At 41.4% G+C, this 24699-nt stretch overlaps 1 protein-coding gene across 1 annotated transcript in view; it reads left to right on the top strand.

Moving 5' to 3' along the window:
• The window catches only part of LOC126267005 (transcription initiation factor TFIID subunit 1-like), a 230107-nt gene that overhangs the window by 170900 nt on the left and 34508 nt on the right, over positions 1-24699 (top strand). The window contains exons 17-21 of the mRNA XM_049971767.1: positions 7882-8050; positions 15235-15379; positions 15466-16037; positions 22088-22270; positions 22415-22666. Of these exons, the coding sequence (XP_049827724.1) occupies positions 7882-8050; positions 15235-15379; positions 15466-16037; positions 22088-22270; positions 22415-22666 (1321 nt within the window). The remainder of the gene's footprint in view (positions 1-7881; positions 8051-15234; positions 15380-15465; positions 16038-22087; positions 22271-22414; positions 22667-24699) is intronic.

Raw genomic sequence — 24699 nt, 5'->3', positions numbered from 1 at the left:
GTGTAATGCGGGTTGGACACCCGCGGCCCATGGGCAGCGTGTGATAGTGCAGGCGTCGAAAGGGTAGGAGTACTGCCATCATAACCAGCTCCACCCGCGTGCCGCATGGGACTCGCACCGCCGCCTCTTCTCCTACCTCCTTCGGGTGCGGACGTGGTCCTCGAGTCACCATCCCTGTCCCCAGTTGCCGTCTCCCTGCGGACCTGCCGCCAGCCCTCTCCGCCCTCGGGTGGATCGGCGGCTCGCTCCCCTGACATGGACTCTGGATCAGCTGTCGTGGATACTTCGGGCATCCCATCCTCCCCGCCAATAGCAGTTGATGTGCCCGGCTCCTCATTCCACTTACGCCCACCTCAGCACCGTCCGGGGTGTTTTTGCCCCAACGCGCAAGTTTCAAGGGGAATTTGAATCCCTGCCAGATGTCATGGACGTCAAAGGCCCCTAGAGGTCTCTGCACCATCGCGCCGTAAGCTGTGGGGGCGCACGCCTCCTGGCCTGCATTTAGTGTGAGGGCGCCACAGTGCAACACATGGTTCCAGCGGCCAATAGTGGCGCCCCCGATAGAGAAATTTAAGCGCCTGCTTCTCACTCAGCCAGCGAGTCTAATCTTGCGTACGTCTCTGGACACATTGACTCGTGTTAGACAGCTTACTTACTTTCTTGTTCCGTGTACGAGTGGATGTGGTTGTTAGGTTTCCTTGAGACTGTTGTTTCGATCTTCTTGTTGTTCGTTCTGTTCTTGGTTGGTCGTGTCCGTCCTCTCCCATTGTGTTGTTGTTTGTGGGCCACTCCGCTGGTCCCGCCACGTTTTCCATCACTTTAACTCCGCGACCGTTCCAGTCGCAGTTACAAATGTCCATATCAAACTTCATGACAGATTAAAACTGTGTGCCCAACCGAGACCCGAACTTGGGACCTTTGCCTTTCGCGGGCAAGTGATCTACCAACTGAGCTACCGAAGCACGACACACACCCGGTACTCACAGCTTTACTCCTACCTTCCAAACTTTACAGAAGCTCTCCTGCTAACCTTGGAGAACTAGCACTCCTGAAGAAAGGATATTGCGGAGAAATGGCTTAGCCACAGCCTGGGGGATGTTTCCAGAATGAGATTTTCACTCTGCAGCGGAGTGTGCACTGATATGAAACTTCCTGGCAGATTTAATCCCATCCGAGATGTGGAGGAGGCCCTGCCGGTAGCGATAGACAGCACTGGGTGCGCCCGACTGCAAATTGTTGCTCATGTCGGCACCAATGACTCCTGCCATCAGGGTTCAGAGGTCATCCTCAGTTCATACAAGCGGTTGGTGGAGTTGGTGAAGGCAGAAAGCACCACTCGCGGGGTGGAATCTGAGCTAACTATTTGTAATATCGTTCCCAGAACCGATCACGGTCCTCTGGTTTGGATCCGAGTGGAAGGCTTAAACCAGAGGCTCAGACGATTCTGCGGGGAACAGGGGTGCAAATTTTTCGACCTCCGCTATCGGGTGGAAAAATGTAGGGTCCCTCTGAATAGGTCAGGCATGCACTAGACGCAGGAAGCGGCACAAGGTTTTCAGAGTACGTGTGGAGTGCACATGTGGGTTTTTTAGGTTAGAAAATTCCCTCCCTAGGCCCAACAGGGCACCTTCTGAGACGCAGCAAGATAGGAGTAGGCAAAATGCAACAGGGAATAACAATATTAATCTGCTAATCTTAAACTGCAGGAGTGTCTATAGAAAGGTCCCAGAACTACTCTCATTAATAAACAGTCACAATGCCCACATAGTACTCTGTGACCAAAATGGTACTGAAACAGAGGATGACAGACTAAAGGCCGAAATACTAAATGTATTTTTCCAAAGCTGTTTCACACAGGAAGACTGCAGTGTAGTTCCTCCTCTAGATTGTTGCACAGATGACAAAATGGTAGATATCGAAATAGACGACAGAGGGATAGAGAAACAATTAAAATCACTCAAAAGAGGAAAGGCCGCTGGACCTGATGGGATACCAGTTTGATTTTACACAGAGTATGCAAAGGAACTTGCCCCCTTCTTGCAGTAGTATACTGTAGGTCTCTAGAAGAGCGAAGCGTTCCAAAGGTTTGGAAAAGGGCACAGGTCATCCCCGTTTTCAAGAAGGGATGTCGAACAGATGTGCAGAACTATAGACCTATATCTCTAACGTCTATCAGTTGTAGAATTTTGGAACACGTATTATGTTTGAGTATAATGACTTTTCTGGAGACTAGAAATCTACTCTGTAGGAATCAGCATGGGTTCTGAAAAAGACAATCATGTGAAACCTAGCTCACACTATTCGTCCACGAGACACAGAGGGCCATAGACATGGGTTCCCAGGTAGATGCCGTGTTTCTTGACTTCCGCAAGGCGTTCGATACAGTTCCCCACAGTCATTTAATGAACAAAGTAAGAGCATATGGACTATCAGACCAATTGTGTGATTGGATTGAAGAGTTCCTAGATAACAGAACGCAGCATGTCATTCTCAATGGAGAAAAGTCTTCTGAAGTAAGCGTGATTTCAGGTGTGCCGCAGGGGAGTGTCGTAGGACCGTTGCTATTCACAATATACATAAATGACCTTGTGGATGACATCGGAAGTTCACTGAGGCTTTTTGCGGATGATGCTGTGGTATATCAAGAGGTTGTAACAATGGGAAATTGTACTGAAATGCAGGAGGATCTGCAGCGAATTGGCGCATGGTGCAGGGAATGGCAATTGAATCTCAATGTAGACAAGTGTAATGTGCTGCGAATACATAGAAAGAAAGATCCCTTATCATTTAGCTACAATATAGCAGTTCAGCAACTGGAAGCAGTTAATTCCATAAATTATCTGGGAGTACGCGATAGGAGTGATTTAAAATGGAATGATCATATAAAGTTGATTGTCGGTAAAGCAGATGCCAGACTGAGAGTCATTCGAAGAATCCTAAGGAAATGCAATCTGAAAATAAAGGAAGTAGGTTACAGTACGCTTGTTCGCCCACTGCTTGAGTACTGCTCAGCAGTGTGGGATCCGTACCAGATAGGGTTGATAGAAGAGATAGAGAAGATCCAATGGAGAGTAGTGCGCTTTGTCACAGGATCATTTAGTAATCGCGAAAGTGTTACGGAGATGATAGATAAACTCCAGTGGAAGATTCTGCAGGAGAGACACTCAGTAGCTCGGTACGGGCTTTTGTTGAAGTTTCGAGAACATACCTTCACCGAGGAGTCAAGCAGTATATTGCTCCCTCCTTCATATATCTCGCGAAGAGACCATGAGGATAAAATCAGAGAGATTAGTGCCCACACAGAGACATACCGACAATCCTTTCCACGAACAATACGAGACTGGAATAGAAGGGAGAACTGATAGAGGTACTCAAGGTACCCTCCGCCACACACCGTCAGGACGCTTGCGGAGTATGGATGTAGATGTAGATGTAGAAAATGTACACTTATCTCAAGAGTTCTGCCAATATAACTGCACCTGTCACCTCAGTTTTCGTATAACCATAAAATGACAGATAATGGTACCAGAACTGTGGGAAGGAGTCAGCTCTGCCTTCTCCTCACTGCTCCTCTCTTCTTGGCAGTCCAATACTAGGTCAGGATGAGCCACCTGTCATTCCTGGCAGCCACCATGCAAACGGTCATCGTACAGTGGTAAGATAGTACTACTTTCTCATTCCTTTATCAACTACAGCCACGTGTTCAGGTCCTCAGACTTTTATAACTGCAAACTGGTTTCTGTACAAGTTTTAGATAACCTTTCACTCTCTGTATTTTGTGCCTGCTATCTTCAGAATTTCAAAGAGTGCATTCCAGTCAAAATTGACAAAAGATTTCTCTAACTCTACAGGTGGATATTATAAACAGGCACAACGAAAATACTGTTACAGAGGTGTCTACAGATAAGACAAGAAAACACACACACACACACACACACACACACACACACACACACACACAACCACCATATTTTGCTTTTGTTAGAGAGTGAGTGAGTGAGTGAGTGTGTGTGTGTGTGTGTGTGTGTGTGTGTGTGTGTGTGTGTGTGTGTTTTCTTGTCATATCTGTAGACTCCTCTGTAACAGTCTTTTTGTTGTGCCTGTTTATAACATCCAGCTGTAGAGTCAGAGAAATCTTTTGGCAATTTTGACTGGAATGCACAGTTTTTTCATTGTGCCTGCATGTTACTCAATGTATCATGTTTACAGTGAGTAGCAATTTATCCTTTTTCTAATATTGTTGATATTCGTACATGGAGTTTCCATTGTTTTTGGTCATGATAAACAGAGGTTTTTATTCCTTCACTCAATCTTCTAAGATAAGTTGTTGAGTTAGTATGGTCCAGGACAAATGCAGGAACACAAACCGATACTTCAAGAGATCGCCATCTGCCAGTCCTTCCATTCTTATGAGTACAATTTGTGTTAATATTTTGCCACCATGTCTTATTAGACTAATAGTTCAGTTACCTCCACACCTTTAATTCCTTGGAGTTATTACATTCTCCTTGGAGTCTGAATTTATTTCACTTGTCACGCATATCTTGCATACCAGATGGAATAGTTTTGTCATGGCATGTCCTTCCAAGAAACTCAGTAATTCTGAAGGAATGTTGCCTACTCCAGGAGCCTTGTTTCCACTTCAGTCTTTCAGTGCTCTTTGAAATTCTTCTTGCAATATCAAATCCCTCGTCTCATTTTCATCTACTTTCTTTTCTCTTTCCATAAATTTGTCTTCAATTTTTTTTCCCTTTCAAAGGCTTCTGTATATTTGTTCCACATTTCAGCCTTCCCTTCTGTGCTTAGTAATGGCTTACCATTTAACTTTTTGATTTCATCCAGGATTTTCTCTGCTCTCCACAGATATCTCTAATTTTTCTGTAGGCAGCATCTATCTTTCCCTTAACCATGCAGGCTTCTACTACAGCCTTGCACTTCTCCTCTAGCCATTCCTACTTAAACGCTTTGCATTTTCTGCTAGTTTTAGTAGGCCTTATTTTCTTTTGCATACTTCATTTCCATTTTGTTTTTGTTCTTCCATCAGTCATGAAGTACCTCGAAGAAAACGATTTATTGACACATTCAGCACGGTTTCAGAAAATATCGTTCTTGCGAAACACAACTAGCTCTTTTTACTCATGAAGTTGTTGTTGTTGTGGTCTTCAGTCCTGAGACGGGTTTGATGCAGCTCTCCATGCTACTCTATCCTCTGCAAGCTTCTTCATCTCCCAGTACCTACTGCAACCTACGTCCTTCTGAATCTGCTTAGTGTATTCATCTCTTGGTCTCCCTCTACGATTTTTACCCTCCATGCTGCCCTCCAATACTAAATTGGTGATCCCTGGATGCCTCAGAACATGTCCTACCAACCGATCCCTTCTTCCAGTCAAGTTGTGCCACAAGCTCCTCTTCTCCCCAATTCTATTCAATACCTACTCATTAGTTATGTGATCTACCCATCTAATCTTCAGCATTCTTCTGTAGCAACACATTTGAAAAGCTTCTATTCTCTTCTTGTCCTAACTATTTATCGTCCATGTTTCACTTCCATACATGGCTCCACTGCATACAAATACTTTCAGAAATGACTTCGTGACACTTAAATCTATACTCGATGTTAACAAATTTCTCTTCTTCAGAAACACTTTCCTTGCCATTGCCAGTCTACATTTTATATCCTCTCTACTTCGACCATCATCAGTTATTTTGCTCCCCAAATAGCAAAACTCATTTACTACTTTAAGTGTCTCATTTCCTAATCTAATTCCCTCAGCATCACCCGACTTAATTAGACTACATTCCATTATCCTAGTTTTGCTTTTGTTGATGTTCATCTTATATCGTCCTTTCAAGACACTGTTCATTCTGTTCAACTGCTCTTCCTAGTCCTTTGCTGTCTCTGACAGAATTACAATGTCATCAGCGAACTCATGAAGTAATGAGTCCTACTGACAGGGGATGTCAAATTCATTCCATATTTTTAGATTTTCAGAAGGCTTTCGACACCGTTCCTCACAAGCATCTTCTAACCAAACTGCTTGCGTATGGAATATCGCCTCAGTTGTGTGACTGGATTTGTGATTTCCTGTCAAAAAGATCACAGTTCATAGTAATAGAAGGAAAGTCATTGAGTAAAACAGGAGTAATATCCAGTGTTCCCCAAGGTAACGTTATAAGCCCTCTATTGTTTCTGATCTATATTAACAACATAGGAGACAATCTCAGTAGCCATCTTAGATTGTTTGTTACCATCTTGTAAAGTCATCAGATGACCAAAACAAATTGCAGAATGATTTAGATATCTGTATGGTGCGAAAAGTGGCAATTGACCCGGAATAAAGAAAAGTGTGAAGTTATTCACGTGAGTGCTAAAAGAAATCCACTAAATTTTGATTAAGTGATAAGTCACACAAATCTGAATGCTGTAAATTCAACTAAATACTTAGGAATTACAATTAAAAATAATCTAAATTGGAACGATCACATAGATAATGTTGTTGGTAGAGCAAACCAAAGACTGTGATTCATTGGCAGAACACTTAAAAGGTGCAACAGCTCTACAAAGCGACTGCTTACACCACGCTTGTCCGCTCTATTCTGGCGTATTGCTGTACGCTGTGGGATCCGCATCAGGTGAGACTGACTGTTGACATCAAAAAAGAACAAAGAAGGGCACCTCATTTTGTATTATCGCAAAATATTGGAGATAGTGCCACATACATGATACGTGAATTGGAGTGGCAATCATTAAAACAAAGGCGTTTTTCATTGCTGTGAGATCTTCTCATGAAATTTCAATCATCAGTTTTCTCCTCTGATTGCGAAAACATTCTGTTGGCACCCATCTACACAGGGAGAAATGATCATCATGATAAAATAAGACAAATCAGGGCTCGCACAAAAAAATTTAAGTGCTCGTTCGTCTCGTGCGCTGTCGGAGAGTGGAATGGTAGAGAGACAGCTTGAAGGTGGTTCATTGAACCTTCTGCCAGGCACTTTATTGTGAATAGGAGAGTAATCACGTAGTTGTAGATGTAGATGTCAATGTTCTCTAGCTATTTTTCCTGCTCTTCCTTTTCCTACTGTCCAATTCCAGTCTCCAATCACAAATTTTCAACTCCTTTAATTATCTGAAGACTTCTTGTACCTCATCATATGTCTCACAATCTCTTCATCATCTGTGGCTGGCCGGAGTGGCCATGCGGTTCTGGGCGCTACAGTCTGGAACCTGGCGACCGCTACGGTCGCAGGTTCGAATCCTGCCTCAGGCATGGATGTCCTTAGGTTAGTTAGGTTTAATTAGTTCTAAGTTCTAGGCGACTGATGACCTCAGAAGTTAAGTCGCATAGTGCTCTGAGCCATTTGAATCATCATCTGTGGAGTTAGGTGACTTATACAGTTCTACCACTGTGATGGGTGTTCACTTCATGTCCATCTTGGCCATTCTATGTTCTCTATGCTTTTCATAGTACTTTATCCACATTCTTATCTTCTCACTCATTGTTAGGCCTACTTATCCATTACACCTATTTGAGTTTATGTATATAATCCTGTACTCATCTGACCAAAATTCCTGCTAGTGTTGCCATTGCACCTCACTAATTCCCACGGTATCTAACTTCAACCTACCAACTTCTTAATTATCTAACTTACCCATCCAATTAAGTGATCTCATATTCCATGCTCGAGCCATAGAATGCCACTTTTGTTTTTCCTAATTACAATATCCACCTGAATAGTCACTGTCCACAGATCAGAAAGAGGGATTATTTTACCCAGAAGAGAAAGAGAATTGTGGAAAAAATGTGTTAACACTTTGGTTTTATTTATTTTTCTCTTAACTGACTCTACATTAAGTTCCTGGTATATGTATTTTCACAGGTACAAGGAAGAGTGTCAGCGAATATTTGAGTTACAGAATAGAGTATTATCATCAAATGAAGTCCTTTCGACAGATGAAGGTGAAAGCTCTGATGAAGATAGTTCAGATATTGAAGAAATGGGCAAAAATATTGAAAACATGCTGTCCAATAAAAAGACAAGTACACAAGTAAGTATATAAGGGAATGTAATAGTGGCAATACGTGTATTTCAAACTGAAGGTAGGGCATATTTTGACAGCCAGAAAAACATATGGAAGCTTCTGAAGTGTAACTTGTGTGACTTGTAGATTCTGTAACATTACAGTCTTCTCCTACCTTTCAATTAATTGATTTCACTTTCCAAAAAAGAAGTATCAAGAGGGATGTCTTAACTGTACTAATTGTTAATTCACCTTTGGGATATACTGTGATGTGATATTTTCCAATTGTCTATGTATCTTTTTTCCATCTTGTCTCATTCAGAGTGAGTTATGAAATAGAAACTTCCTGGCAGATTAAAACTGTGCGCCGGATCGAGACTCGAACTCGGGACCTTTACCTTTCGGATGCAAGTGCTCTACTAACTGAGCTACCAAAGCACGACTCATGCCCAATCCTCACAGCTTTACTTCTGCCAGTACCTTGTCTCCTACCTTCCAAACTGAATTGTGCTTGGGTAGCTCAGTCGGTAGAGCACTTGCCCGCGAAAGGCAAAGTTCCCGAGTTCGAGACTCGGTCCGGCACACAGTTTTAATCTGCCAGGAAGTTTCATATCAGCACACACTCTGCTGCAGTGGAAAACCTCATTCTGAAATTGTGAAATAGTTAATGTGAATAATAGGTTCTTGTTTCAGAACTCCTTTACTTCCTGTGACTTATCTTGATGGTATGATGTTGCTGTCATTTAGACCACCATTTTGGTTTCATGATGTGATATTAGTTTCATAACAAGAAATTTCTATGAGTATTCGTTAATTCTTGCATCCTAATCCAAATTATTTTGGTTATTTTAATATGCCATGTTAATGTTACTCTAGTTCTTACCATGTGAACTTGATCTCCCAATGTTGGTACATGATGTCCCTATGTTGTCTAGAACTCTTGTGTTGGAGGTGATGTTATCTTTTTGCATCAGCATATATTTAGGATAGAAACTGGTAAGCAAAAGTAATTTGTCTGGACCCCTTATCACCCTTTCCCCCATCATTCTAGAAGGGTGCTTTCCACAAACGTACATACTGTAAACTATAGCTACTTGAGCACAACATTTTATTTTTTCCTGGTTTTAAAAAAATATTTAGCAGAAATAATAAGTTCTTTTCACATCAGAGTATTTGCAAGGAAACAACTTGCTCAGTACATGTTTTTCAAGTAGTAATTTGCTTTGAAGTCAATTTCCTTTGGGTCCATGTTGCTATTACAGTTGGGTAAATTGAACCTAGCCCTTTTTCCTAGTGATTCAGTAACAATTTGTACTGTGTTGAATGAGGAGGACTGAAATATTGTGTTAGAAGAATATCTTAGAGTTACAAAATAAAAAAAATGCAAATGTAGTTAGCTTTAAAAAAATGTATTAAGCAGGGTAAAAACAACAAAGTGAATAATACATGTATTTGTGGGAAATGTGTGAGCAAAAATCTGCAAGGGATTGCTAGCACGTGCTTTTATTTGAAACAAGGAATGTTGTCATAAAAACATTGAACAAGTTTCCAAGAATTGGGAATAATTGCAAGCATTTATATATTGCGCTTCAAAATGATAGTAAATGATGTCTCTTCAGGTTTTGTTGATTTTATTTTTCTAACACTGCCTTCCCATTTGTAGAACAGAATATCCTTTTAAGTTGGCCATTTCATGGCTTTGTTGGTGGGCTCCGTGTGTCCGATCAGAGAAACTTCCTCTTTTGTTTGAATGACCATTCTTGGGTAAATTTGTCATTCAGTTTCACACAAACAAAGTTTCCTACATCCAGACTTGATTTGTCTATGTCAGGGTTGGCCAGGACTTCTGCTTGCTTGCAGAGCTCTCTTATATGTGCGGATCAGTGTTGCACTTACTCCTCTACCATGTGTTATAACCTTTAATCACCAATAATTGCGTGGATATTCAAACACACTCACTTAGAAACAATAGCTGGTTTCATGATAACAACTCAGTATCTCTTATTCGACTGCCGTGCCGTGACATGCGGCCAGCGCCGTTCGTAGCTAGGTGGCGCTCCGCCGAGTTGCGGAGCGCCTATATCGCCGTTTGCGCATACTGTCATGGCGGCACTGTTAAATGTCGTGGCACTGTCACAATACCATGCCATGCCATGCTGTCTGAGTGTGAAGATGAGAAAGGAGTGGTGAAGGAGGTTGGGGGAGCAAGGAGGACACCACGTACTCTCGCAAGGAACTTGAATGGCTTGCATGTGGCTTGGTTTCATATTGTTCCTCTAGAACACTGATCACAAAGAAAACACATTTTCATAAGCATTTATATTTGGTACAGACTGTCAGCATATGGACAGACACAGACAACTTTGTAGACTTTTGTCACTCAAGTTGCCACGTAACCATGACTTATTAGTTTCATTAACAAAACAGTCTTTCACATAGGTATGTTGATTGAAATATTGTATCACATTTACAACCTCATTATGGAGACATGTGGAAACTCTTCCTTAGAAAAAGCAACTTAGATCTTGTGGACAGTTCTAAAATAAAATAATTTGTCTTCTAAATGGGAATTACATTGCTGTTTGATCGGTTCCTTGCAGGCATGCCCTGTGGCTTAAAAACGTACTTCACAATAATATTAACATCTCCATACTCTCCGTTCAATTCATCAAAAACTCTTGCAACTGATGGTGTAGTAATGTGTGCAACTTCAGTAAAGTTAGCATTTGTACCACTAATTTTCATCACGTGTTCTATGTGTTTATATAGCACAAAGTGCTTCTTGATGTACAAAACAGTGAATGCCATACAGATCTTCTTTCAATCTTTTTATTTTTTATTCTCTTGTCATTATGTAAATACTTAATTTCTTTCTGAAAGGTGTTGTAATTTAATTCCATAGCAAATGTGTGGTACTTGTTGATTATGCAAATGTATAATAGATTTTGAGAATTGTCTTCCCTCCCTTAATCCCTGCATTATTTTTTAAAATCTGGTGATAATAAATTGCTAGACGCCCTCTTTTTGCACAAACAGTCATTGGACCTGTGAACTTAATTTATACAATGAACAAATAGCAAAGGATATATGGCACAGACACCACAATTCTGATGAACTGAAGAAAGTCGTGACAATAGAAAAATGCTACAGCAAATGCTGGAAGAAATGAAATGTCGTGTTGCACCGAGCAGTTCTGGAAAGCACCACGCAAAGCCAAGAAAAAGCAAGTAGTTCAGAGACAGGCCATGCCTCGAACCACACACAACATACAGCACATTGTGCATGCACGCAGATTTGCACCCCATGGTCGCCCCTGGTGTAGATGGTCTTCCTTTTGGGCAAGGTGGCTTGCTTTTATTTTTACAGATTTTTATCTTTGTTGTGTTTTCAGTGATTAACAATGGTTCTACAGAGCTTAATGACGTGTCCTATATAATCTTCATCACCGCTGCACTAGGTGATGTCACTATTTTTAGGTAAGTACAGGCTAAAGGTGTCGCCGCCATCATCTGAGCTAGTTTCATTCAACATTGTTTTCTGTCTTTTTCTTTCAATCTTGTTTTTTCACTCCAGAAAGCTTAGTTCTGCTTACTTTTAAACCTTGATGCCTTAGAGTTAGAAGAGCTGATATTATTTTCAGGCTCATGTAGATCAGTCACACAAGCACCCTTTATCAGCAGGAACCATTTAATAAACTACATTTTACAAACTGCAATGTTATATTACAAGTGAATGCATGTGAAAATCATATGTGAAGGTTAGGAAATGATCCAGAGTTCCTGAAATCCAAATCCCACAGGACAATCTATGGGATGACACTATCGAAGGCAGAACAGTGCATCTGGTGGCCAGTATATGAACCAACAAATCTGTCCACACCAGCAACACTGTTTCTGCATAGTCCTACCACTCTCATGAGTAGCTGTTGGCTCTGACAACAGAGTGAAACTTTTTTCCCTGTTGGGCTCAAGATCACCGCAGGGCTCAAATTGTCCTAGTTTCCAGTATTACATTTTTACTTGAGTATAAATGGTTTGCACCATGTGTTTGGCTGCACTTCAGCTTTGTGTATTGGTTACGAAGAAGAAGAAGAAGAAGAAGAAGAAGCTGTTAACTTCATTGTACCAGTGAGCTTCATTTGTTGAACAGTATGAGACTCATCTGTGCAATAGGCCTTGCATCTACATTATTACTCTGCAACCATATTATTAAAAAGGATAGATTGCTACTTAACATATGGAGGAGACACCGCCTCACAGACAGGCACAAAGAAAAGACTGTTATACATGTTAGGTTTCAGCCAAAAGGCCTTCTTCCAGAGTAGAATACACATACACATTCACACAAGTTCAACTTGCACACCCATGACCACTGTATCTGGTCACTGTGGCCAGACTGCGAACTGCACCTGTGTCGGACATGCCCAGCAGTCCGGAGTGTGTGCTGGAAGAAAGGAGGCGGCCTGGGGTGGGTAGTGGGAGGGATAACAGGATAGAGGGTGCAGTAGGCGACAGGGTCTGCTGCCCACCAAACCTCTGCAATATCCTTGTCCACCCATTCTCCACCCCTGCTTCCAAGCCCTTGCCTCACAACTCATATCCGTGCAAAAGACCTAGATGCAAGAACTGTCCCACACATCCTCCCACTGTCACCTACTCCAGTCTGATCATAGGTATCTCCTATCCCACCAAAGGCAGGGCTAGGTAGCAGTCATGTGGTCTACTAACTAACTTGCAATTACTGTGCTCCTGTTGCTGAAAATGCTGCTCAACAAAATCTGCTTCACTTCAATAACTGCTGCACAGCCTTGAAATCTGGATCCTTCCTACTAACACCATCTTTTCAAATTGTGCAGGTAGGAACTCCCTGCAATATATTCTATGTTCCCATAACCCGACTGGCCTAAACCTTTGTAGTTCCTGTCCTCCACCTAACTATGCCCTCTCAACCTTCTATTTACCAATACACCAACTACTCTGTTTTCCACTTGTCCCCAACTCTCCTGAGTGCAGTTAGAAGACCTACCATTTCCCCACCATGTCCCTGCGTGCTCTCACAAGCAGCACTATACCTTCCTCCATCCCTACCCAGCTATCCTCCCCACCCACCCCATGCCTCCTCCTTATCCCCACAACCCACATCAGATGATGGAAAAGACAGTGTACCCAAGAAACGGTACATTAAGAACACAGTTAAAGTCATACTCAGCAAGCAGAGATTGCTTTTGAAATAAGAAGAATCAGTGAAACTGACAGCGAATCAGAGAGCAGAATAATGGCTTTTGAAGAACTATATCTGAGATCACAGTCACTGGAAAAGCATAGACAAGGGAACCCCCTTGAAGCTACCATAAGCAGAAAATATGGTACTATTTACAAGATTCTTACGTACTTACTGTACATCATGACACGAATCTACCATCCATTCTCATCAAGCTACTTTGCGAAGAGGAGAACTGAGGTAGCCAGAAAAGACAGTAATAGTGTCGGCAAGCAGAATGTGGTAGGGAAATGTGTATGTTTTTTGAGCCAGAGGAGCACATGACATATGAATGCAAAGTTTTGTATTTTGCACTAATTTATGTTAGAATATGAAAGAACTTAGAACTTAACCTACTTTGTATTATCCTATCATGATTTAAAATACATAAACTGACAGACATAAGTGAAAGCCTCCTATCAAGGTGTCACTATACGTGGACCAAATAGTACATATTCATCAGCCTTTAATCCAGATGATCAGTGTATACGTGAAGTGGAGACTGGCTCGCATATCAGATTCCATGCAAGCAAAGAGCATGCCACTTGCCCAACTTCATGCAAAACGTGGTAAAATTCAGTTATCATTTGCTTTTAGGTGCCTCACTTCTCGTAAGAGCATGCAGCTAAAAAAATACTAAAATATTTTTTTCTGTTTTTAAAAACAGTTAGGTGTACTTCTCCAGTTGCATATATCAGAGTATGAGATAAGTAGAATATAGGTCAATATAATTGAAATTTGCAATTTTCAGAGCCACTTTCTCCACATGGTGAACCAGAACTTCACCAACAAAATTTCAGAAGTTGTTCAGGGCTATTTTATAAATATTTTGATATAAGGGATCTATGGTCTCTGGGTGGCTCATACAGAATAATTGAATTTCATTTGGTTTATTGCACCTACCTAACTTTATGTCTGTATTGCACTGAAAATATCTGCACAACAGTGCAAATGTTGATGGTACACATTTTGTGTCTTGTTTGGAAACAAACATGTGCCATTCACTCATACTTGCTGTTAACACTAATGCCCACTTTACTCTTTGCCCTCAAGCTTACATTCATTACTGCTCGTTTCTGCCTGTGGTTTGTTTCCCAGCAGTGTTAGTTGTAAGTTAACAGTGATACAAAACTGTATGGGTAAGTATACTAGTGGAAGAGTTGTCTGAATGTACCTCGTGCATGGATTCACTGGGTGCTGCGTAAGAGCTGCACAATGATGCTGTCCTGAGCTGTTCATGCAGTGACTGCATTGGCAACCACATCGAAGTACTGAGGGTTGTTGCAGTGCTCTGTCTTGCATTTTTACATTTTGATGATTGCACTTCTTCACTGTTTTGATAGTATTTTCACAGAAAAAATGTTATTGTGATAACAAACTGAATAAAACATAATTACACTACTATTCTGTAGTGAATCACTGGAGCATGGGTCCCTTATACCGAAATACTCACAAAATATCGGTGGACAGCATCTGCAATTTTGTCAATGGAGTTCTGTTTCACTCTGTATACAATACCGAAGAATTTTCTGCTGTATCTTTTACCAGTAAATTTTTACGTAATTCTGTGCTCTGCACATTTGTTCCCCTTCTGGCCTTCACATGTGTTCTATCGCTTCTGCTAGAGGACTGTTAAATTCAGGATCTCATCATACAATTTTTGTAATATTCTCTCTCTGGGTGCAAGTGAAACTCTGAGATGTCTTCCAAAAGATCTTCAATCCTTTGATATTTCTTACACAAATTCCATAGCAAGCAGTTAGTAAATAGGATTGAAGGGGGTTGTCTCTCATCTCAGGTTCTACATTTGGTGGCCTTGAGGAAGCTTTCACTAAAGATTTTATTTAGTTTATGCTCGCCTCCCACAAAAATTCATCAAACGGTCAAACAATAACAGATTATTTGATCTTGTATGTTCTACAGCACACATTAATGGCATTTCATCTTTTCAGCTTTCCTTGGAAAAAGAGGAGCAGGAGCGACAAGAGCTGAGGAAGATGATTATGGGTGACGGAGATCCAGAACAGCGTAAAGGAAAAGACAAGAAAAAAGATGATGAAGACAATCAGTCACTTAGCGGCTATGGTTCCCAGACAGGTAAACATTCAATATGTAAACATAGTGCAGCTTCTAGAGGCTGTGTACATTTGTGCTGTACTTTAAAAGACATGTTCTTTATTTAGGTCGCGTGTTGAAAATCTACCGTACATTCAGAAATGCTGAAGGCAAGGAATACACACGGGTAGAAATTGTGCGAAAGCCAGCTGTTATTGACACATATCTAAAGATAAGAACAACAAAAGATGAAGCATTCATCAGACAGTTTGCAACTCTGGATGAGCATCAAAAGGAAGAAATGAAACGGGAAAAACGTCGCATCCAGGAACAGTTGAGGCGAATAAAACGCAATCAGGAACGTGAACGACTTCTAGGATTCCGTCATGGTTCAACTCCTCTGGGTAACCTCAGTGGAGGAGGAAGTACATTAGGAATGACACTGAATGGCACAAGCAGTCCCGGTCCGAGCGCTGCCAGTGGAATGGGTGGAGGCGGCGACACGCCTGGTAGCAGCTCAACAGCAAGTGCGGGAACCCCCTCTGGACCACCCTCGGTGCCCCCACCAGTTATACCCACCACAGCACACACCCCACCCATCCCCACACAGATCCCTAGTCCCAATGTCAACTCTACACCTAAGAGGAAGAGAGCTAAACTGAAGCCAGATCTGAAGCTGAAGTGTGGTGCCTGTGGAAATGTAAGTAAAATCTCTCAACATTCGTGCTCATTATCTTATGTGGCATTTACAAAATGTTTAGAAGTAAAGTAAAACGGTGCACATTAAACAGGAAACCTATCAGAGGAAAACTGATATTTGCCACTCTCTTATTGGATACAGAGTAGAGTAGATTTGTATCACAGCCTTTCCTGTAGCTATATAACTGTGTTACTGTCATGCAGAAATATACTCTATTATCCCACTCTCTCCATATTCTGTGATACTCAAATTCAACTTTCCAGTGTGCAGGTTCATGTTCATACATTGTACCTAATTATTTATTTAGAATATGGCACAATGCATGTTACTTTCATACACTGCATCTAGTATACATTCTGTCTGAAGAGGTGCTGGAGCCTGACTAGGAGGCGCTAGACCAGCTCTGTCACATGGGCAAGCAACAACAGCTACCAGTGGTGAACTGACTCCCTAGACATTGTTTCACTATGCACTTGGACACCAGTGACAAACCGTCTCCCTCAATATTGTTTCGCCACCAACAATGACCTCCAAAAACACCATGGAATAACAAACTAACTACTGGCATTTGATTCCACAGTATTGAACAGAACCAAAAACAATGAAGATAACAAGAATCCTTGAATTGACATAAACCTCTGAGTGCATATCATGGAGTGTAAAACCCATGGCATCTGATGCATGAGAATAGATAAAGTAAATAAACATTGTGTAACAACTTCAAGAAACTCAGTACTATTTGCATAAAAATACAGAATTGAACTATTAATTATGAAAAAATGATCTAATCAAAACATTGGTGGAGTTTGCGTAAAACTGAGGGCCTGGCAGAACATGTGATATGATCGATGGTGCCAGAGCGAATTGTGAGACTGGTGGCTGATCTGGCAACATCAGTTGGAGCAAACACAACAACACTAGCTACAGGGGTGGTAGCAGGAAGAAAACCAGCTGTAGCAGGACCAGCGTTGAACACACTGACAAGGCAGCTGGCATTTGGCGTTGATGGGACTGGCACTGTCGGGAGGGCTGGCCATAACAGGGCCGGCAGCAAGAAGACTGACAGACAGTCCGATGATGCTGCAGACAGACCTTGTAACAATTTGATGGCTGGTGAGGACAGGGTCAGTGACGGAAGGACTGATGACTGGTTCAGTGTCATCATAGGCAGATGTGGCAACGGCAGGAAGGATGGCTGGGACAGGCTGGAGACAAACAACAAGACTGACATCGACACTTGTGATGATGTCTAGAGGGCTGGCCATAACAGGGCTGCCACCGACAGATGTGACGCTGAGAGCGAAGCTGGCCATAATATACTGAACTGACACCAGTGACATCACAGGCAAGACCTGGGGCGAGAGCAACAGGATTGCTGCTGTGGAATTCTGTGAACATAAAGCTGAGTGCCACATGGTACAACAACATTGCACACAACTTGAGTGAAGGTGGCTCAACAGGCTTCACACAAGACTTCTAGACACCCTATTTGGACACTGTGCATGAACATGCTCATTCAAACACTTTGCAGAAGACTGTTGTCCAGGAGCCCATAACAAAGTGAGCATTTTGCTGCGACTGGAAACGACTGACACTGTAACCAAAATGTGAAACTAACTGTTCCTCCAATAAGTGGTAGCCTAAGTCCTCTGAACGAGAGTTATAATATAATAAAATAATGGAATAGATGATAATAAAATGTTGAAATGCTTGGCTTTTTAGAATGTATTGAATTAATGAGATTAATTTTTTGTTGTGAATGACAAGCACAATAAGCTGATCTATGCCTGGAAATAAGTTCGTATTAGTTCATATTATTTTGCAGGGCGAAGTAGTTTCTTTCTCCGCTGTAGATTTGTGCTTACCATTCTTTATAATGCTACATTTGGTCACCGTGTTCACCTTTGAAGTCTTGACTGTGCTCCCATTAAGCTTGTTGGATCTTCGTAATTTTCCAAAGTACACAGGTGTGCTTCAGTTCTTGTAATTATTGTACTATTTGAAATAATAACTCACACGACCTTTCTGTTAATAAAACAATACTTTATTTTTCTAAACGGTGCACATATGAAATACATACTCCTCACTTATTCATAGCGACCCCAAAATGGTGGTCTACAATTACTCGCAAAAAATCGCGTGCTTCTCACTCGTTCACTAGCTGAGTGTGAATCCTTCCTTCCTCCTACTGGTACCAGAAAAAGTCCTCTGTTTTTTAACAACTGAAAGTCAAAAAATTCATGACAGTAGGCATAGGCTCTATGATGGGCTACCGCTTAATCTTCTCTCTTTGCCTTTAAAGAAGACAAAAACATAAAGGAAATGCAAAAGGTTTATCACAGAGTCTGGGAAAAATTGACAGCACAAATGAAAGATTTCTGCACCTACACTTGCCAGAAAGTGAGAACTGCACTGAAAATTTCGTTTGCCATAGGCTACGAAGTGCAACTCCAATTGTTGACGGTACATGGCCCAATCCTCCTCCTGGCCCTAAGCACCCGAAACTTTGGTGCAGAAATGAGAGCGGTGTCCCGAGACTTGGCTGTCACAAACGAAACCTGAGGGAGCTGCGTTATGCCCTCCAGCAGTTTCTGAATTTGCTGCTCTGCCAACAGAATGACACAATAATGATGGAAGCTGAAGAAATGAATTAAAATTTGTGCCACGGCCAGGACTTGAACCTGGGTCGCCTTGCTTACCAGGCAGGAATGCTAGCCATTACACTAGTTCAGCACTATATCTAACAGTGGTATTCTGCCGTCCACCAAACCTGCACAGTATACTCATCCATCTTTACACAACCCCTGCTCCAAATCCCTTACCTCATGGCTCATACCCCTGTAATAGATCTAGATGCAAGACCTGTCCCATAAATCCTCCCACCACCACCTATTCCAGTCTAGTCACTAACATCACCTATCCTATCAAAGGCAGGGCTACCTGTGAAACCAGTCATGTGGTCTACAAGCTAATCTGCAAACACTGTGCTGCATTCTATGTAGGCATGACAATCAACAAGCTGGCTGTCCGCATGGATGGACACGAACAAATTGTGGCCAAGAAACAAGTGGACCACCATGTTGCTGAACACGCTGCCAAACATGATATCCTTCTTTTCAGTGACTGTTTCACAGCCTGTGACATATGGAGCCTTCACATCAACACCAGTTTTTCTGAATTGCGCAGATGGGAATTTTCCCTGCTGTGCGTTCTACATTCCTGTAACCCTCCTGGCCTCAGCCTTCATTAGCCACTGTCATCACCCATCCAGCCTCTTCCCTGTTCCCATTCTAGCATTACGCAGGCATCATTCCATCACCACGCCCAGTCTTTTTTTTCTCTCCTTTCCGCTCCTCTCTCCTCCTCCCCTCCCCATGTCTCCTCTTCCCTCCGTAACCTGCAGCACATCACTGTCCACATCCCCACCGTACTATCCACCTCCTCCCCTCCCCGGCCTCCTCCTTACCCCCACTCACTTGCCACTCCCATTAAGCACTGGTGCTACTGCTCGCAGTTGGTTTCAGTTGCCTGAGACTGCAGTCGTGCGTGTGAATTGCATTTGCATGAGAGAGAGAGAGAGAGAGAGAGAGAGAGAGAGAGAGAGAGAGAGAGTGTGTGTGTGTGTGTGTGTGTGTGTGTGTGTGTGTGTGTGTGTGTAGCAACTTTCCTTCTCATAATACATTAAACTTCGAGTGTTCGTCTTTTATATGACTAGTTGTTTTTGATAGCTTTGGCATTTCCTTTGCTAGTTTTATTAGAGAGTGTAATTACTCAACGCCCATCCAGCTCTACGTGAAACAAGCTTTGAGGTGCAAAATTATTTTCATTCCAATATTATGTTCCACATAATTAACTATTATAATAATTACTGTAAATGGATTGTTGATTACAAGTGTGTAAATAATGCAGTGCTTTAAAATTATCTAAGAGGGCAACAGCTTCATCATCTACTTAAACCATATACACTGACTGGCACGAAAAATGCAGCATGTAATAAACAATGTGTAGTTATGTAATTAATCAAAGTGTAGCACTTTATCCCATATTTTTAGATGGAATATGTTGTTGGTGTTGCTTCGTGAGTAAACAATGAAATGTCAATTTTTCATTGCACTTGCCTTCATTGTTTCTCTCATGCTACTTTAAAAACACATCGCTAGGTTGCTTGGTGGAAGATGACTGCAGCATGCATCATGTTACAGAAGTATGGGGAACTACACCTTCCACGATTTCCAGAAACCGTAAGAAGGTACAGGGAAACTGGAGGCTGTACAAGGAAACCAGGATCAGGCCCAAGAAGACAGGACAGTTCTCTGATTGTGTGGGCATAAATCAGTGTGACTGCAAGGGTGAAGTTGTTGGGTTGTTTGGGGGAAGAGACCAAACAGCGAGGTCATCGGATTTGGGAAGGAAGTCAGCGGTGCCCTTTTAAAGGAACCATCCCAGCTTTTGCCTGGAACGATTTAGTGAAATCATGGAAAACCTTAGTCAGGATGGCCAGACGCGGGATTGAACCGTCATCCTCCCGAATGCAGGTCCAGTATGCTCATCACTGCACCACCTCGCTTGGTAGAACTGCAGGGATGGATTTGGTCTTTGTGGTGCATGAAAGCCTTACAGGAGATCAGTATGTGGAAGGAATCCTGTTGGAGCGTGTTGTGCCTTTTGTTCCATTTATTGGTAATTGTTTTACACTAGTGCATGAAAACGCATGTTCACATGCTGTGGGAACTGCGCACGGGTTCTTGGATGAAGCAGAGATTCGTGCTATGGCTTAGCCTGCTCAAAACCCTGATTTGGATTGTATTGAGCATGTATGAGACCACCTGAAATGGGCCCATTGGCACTATTCATAACTGTACAGGACCTACAGGAGGCCTTCGTGAAAGAATGTGAGATGATTCCTAAAGAGATAATTGCAAATTTTATCAGGAGAATGCCTGAAACGTTGGATTGCGATGTTTGGTACAGGAGAGATAACACACAACCTTGAGAATGCAAAGATGGGCCTGTGAAGTGTAGAAATCCAAAACAAAGATCCAGTTCCTTCATGGGCTTCTTCTCAATTTACTTGAACTGTGAATTTGTTTGTGTTACTTCTACATCTCTGGCTTCATTTGTTTACAATCGGCATTGCATTTTATTGCCAGCCAATGTAGCTTTGTTTATACTTCAGTCTATGTGAGATGAACTCTTTAAAATGTATTTACTTTGTTGCTGTTTTATGATTTACATATTAATATATGGTACACTTGATTGTTGTGCAGTGCCCCAAACATTCGTAAATCAACATCTTAATGTATTTCACGTACGTCTACTCATTAATGTGTTATGGCATGATTTTGTGGGTTAACACATCACTTAGAAAGGATTGATTGAACAAAATTGATCTGAGAATAATTTGTGGTGCTCATCCATACAAAGTTAGACATATCTTCAAGGAGTTAGGTGTCTTAAACCTCTTCACAGTGTGTGTATCCACTAATGAAGTTCATCATAAATAATCCACAACTTGAGAAGAATGGCAATGTCCCTAATTACAGTGCTAGTAACAAGTAACAAAAATCATTTTTTCATCTAGGGGTGTCAGCAGGTCAGATATGCAGCCACAAAAATCTTTAATCACTTTCCCAGCAACACAGAATGTGTGACAGGCAGCAAAGTAAATTTTAAATCTAGCCTAAAATAATTTCTTTCATGCAACTCCTATTTCAGTCACGAATTTTCATTAAAGACTTTTAGCATGTTTTGCTTAAGAAGAATCCTTTAAAATTTAGTGTGTCACTAGTTACATGAGTAGTATTAAAGCTTAATGGGTCCATTATTACTAAATTTAAGTCACCGTGCTACAATGTAAAAGATCAGAATGTAACCATACTCTCCAAAAAACATCTATATGTAGCCAGTGAACAGACTATTTCTGTATTATTTCAACAAAAATGACCTACAGAACATGTTACTAATGAACTAACTCAGAATAGTTTAGTGTATATATCTCCATACTTTCTGTGTTATGGCAGTGACTACACAATATTAAATATTTTTGACAGGTCGGTCACATGCGTACAAATAAAGCATGCCCACTTTACCAACCATCAGCACCGGCTCCTCCAGTTAATGTAGCAATGACAGAGGAACAGGAGGAAGAGATTGAAAAGCAACTGAATGCAGATGATGAAGACTTGGTTAATGTTGATGGAACTAAGGTGAAACTATCTAGCAAGTTACTTAAGGTATGTTACTTCAGTTATCACCGAATAATCAATGTTATATAGTTCTCACTATGTAGTATCGATACCACAATTAGTGTGGTGAAGATGGAAATTGCTGACAGATATGATTAGTAAATAACATTGTTCACTTTAAAAAATTATAAGGTGTTGCAGCATGCTGAAGAAATGAAGAGGAGAACATTACTATTAAAAGTTCCAAAAGATGCTGTCAGTTCTCGCAAACGCAGACGCGCAGTGAATGAAATGCATTGTGATTATCTGAAACGTCAGCAGAAGCCAGCCAATCGCCGTCGCACAGATCCCGTTGTAGTACTTTCTACCATTTTGGAAACCATATTGAATGAAATGAGGGACCTGCCAGATGTGCAGCCATTCCTGTTTCCAGTCAATGCAAAGGTTGGTAGAATACAACTATGACTAACTATGCAAGTTGACAAATGGTGTTTACAGGTGACATATCTAGGATACTTTAAAATATCCATCTTAATTTGACTGTTGCTTTCTGTAGGTGTTTTGCTGTTTGTGAGTGTGTGTCAAACAAGCAGTAGTCCACCTAGCTCTTGTGTTAAGTACTGAAGCCTTTCTTTTGTAGATTACTGTCATCTCAAAATATTGATGTGTAATATGCCTTTCAGGCATTCACACCCGCAGTTGTCATACAAGCAAAATCTTTTTCTAATTGTATGTATCTGAGATGAGTCTTGGTGTCAATTCGAATGATAATTCTTATTACCATGCAAAAGTCACAACTGAACTAATACGGGTCATATATGGAGCTACATAAAGTATTCATTCACTGATGATGCTCTGTAAGTATCCCCACCTCATGGTCAAGGGTAATGATTTAGTGTTCTAATTCTGAAAAAAAAAAGTTTCATATTCTGAATGTATTGCAAAGAAGAAAAAAGATGTAGGTGTATAGATTTTAATCTGTGGGTGGGGACAGCTATACTGGTGAAATTGCAAAGCTCTAAAGAGTATGAAATGAGGGCGAAGGGGTAGAGATCAGAAACAGATCAGTAAAAACCTAATGTTATGGGTTGCATTCCTTGCAAATCAAGATGCTGCTGCTCAATCAGTGCTAATGGGCTTCCTTCATTCCCGCTGTAGTTCCACAAGTATGACGAGTCTGGAAACTGTGGCACTGAGGTCACGTCATACCCATCAATGAGTTCTCTTTTACTGATGCAGACGGGAGTGTAAGGCTAGCCATAATTTATTGTTAGTACAAAAGATGAGTACACAATCGTGCTTCTGTGAAGTAGCATTGACAAGGTGAAATGACCGATTGTCGGTATTGGATGGCCTTTAACAAAGCTGTGTTTTGTGAGACTGTTGTTTTGTGGGACTGTTGAGGGTTTAAGATGAAAATTAATTTATACACTGTACACAGTTACAACTGGGTTCCATTAGTGGGAGTTTTGTCCGGAATAAGTTTCATACTATGGTCCAAGCTTCAGAGAAAAAAAAAAAAAAAATACAAATTTCATTCAGTGCAAATAAAATTGTTGTATTCTTGTGTGAGTTTTAAAATTTTCCCAGCAAATTGACTGTTCAAACAAATTTCCAGCTTGCAGCCTGTCGTCGTTCAGTACCTCGCATGTTATTTCAACTGGGCACGTGCCAGTCATATTCAGGTGAGCCGTCGCAGACTGACAAAGACGTCCTCTGTTCTGCAATATATAGCGCTCTGTAATTATTCTGCATACGCATCGAGAACTTGATAGGTGGACCACACTGCCCGCCGGCAGCGCCCTTGCTGGTGGAATAGTGGAACTCAGTCACCCACTGCGGTGGTGTGTATACCGTATTTCCACACATCTAAGCCGCACATTTTTTTCTGGTTTTTGCAATCCAGAAAACTGCCTGGGGCTTAGAATAGAATGCAAAGTAAGCGGAAGTTCTGAAAAATCTTGGTAGGTGCCACCACAAGTAACTTCTGCCGTCGAATATATGTAGCGCTACACAGGCATGCTTAGCACTCACAAATACTACTCTTCGCCAGAAGATGGGTAATATGACACTTCCCAAAATGTCGTGAGGTACCAACGCTACCACATGGCTGGAGACCCGAGAAACCTTCATCGAGATAAATACTGGCGCCAAAACCTCTGCATCAGTAAATAAATTAAAAGAAAAGCTAAAAGAATGTAAAGATTATGCCATCTACTCTTTCGTGTTTCCTGCTATCTCATTTAAATTCTTTCTGCCTAATAAACTAAGAAACTAGAATGAGACAACAGCAAACGCAGAAGAATATACATATCATGTCATGTTTATATTTTTATTATTCACTGCTGAATACTGATACAGTCAGAAATGAAACATGGCAACTGACTAGATTTTTAAATCTAAGATGACTCTAATTGCTGTGCAGAATGTAATGTACGAAAGAGGTGCCTGCAAAGATTTTCAAACGAAGAATAATT

Source organism: Schistocerca gregaria, chromosome 4, assembly GCF_023897955.1.
Source record: "Schistocerca gregaria isolate iqSchGreg1 chromosome 4, iqSchGreg1.2, whole genome shotgun sequence".
Lineage (NCBI taxonomy): Eukaryota > Metazoa > Arthropoda > Insecta > Orthoptera > Acrididae > Schistocerca > Schistocerca gregaria.
The sequence above is the reverse complement of the archived record's forward strand: the minus strand, read 5'-3'. Positions and strand labels throughout refer to the sequence as shown.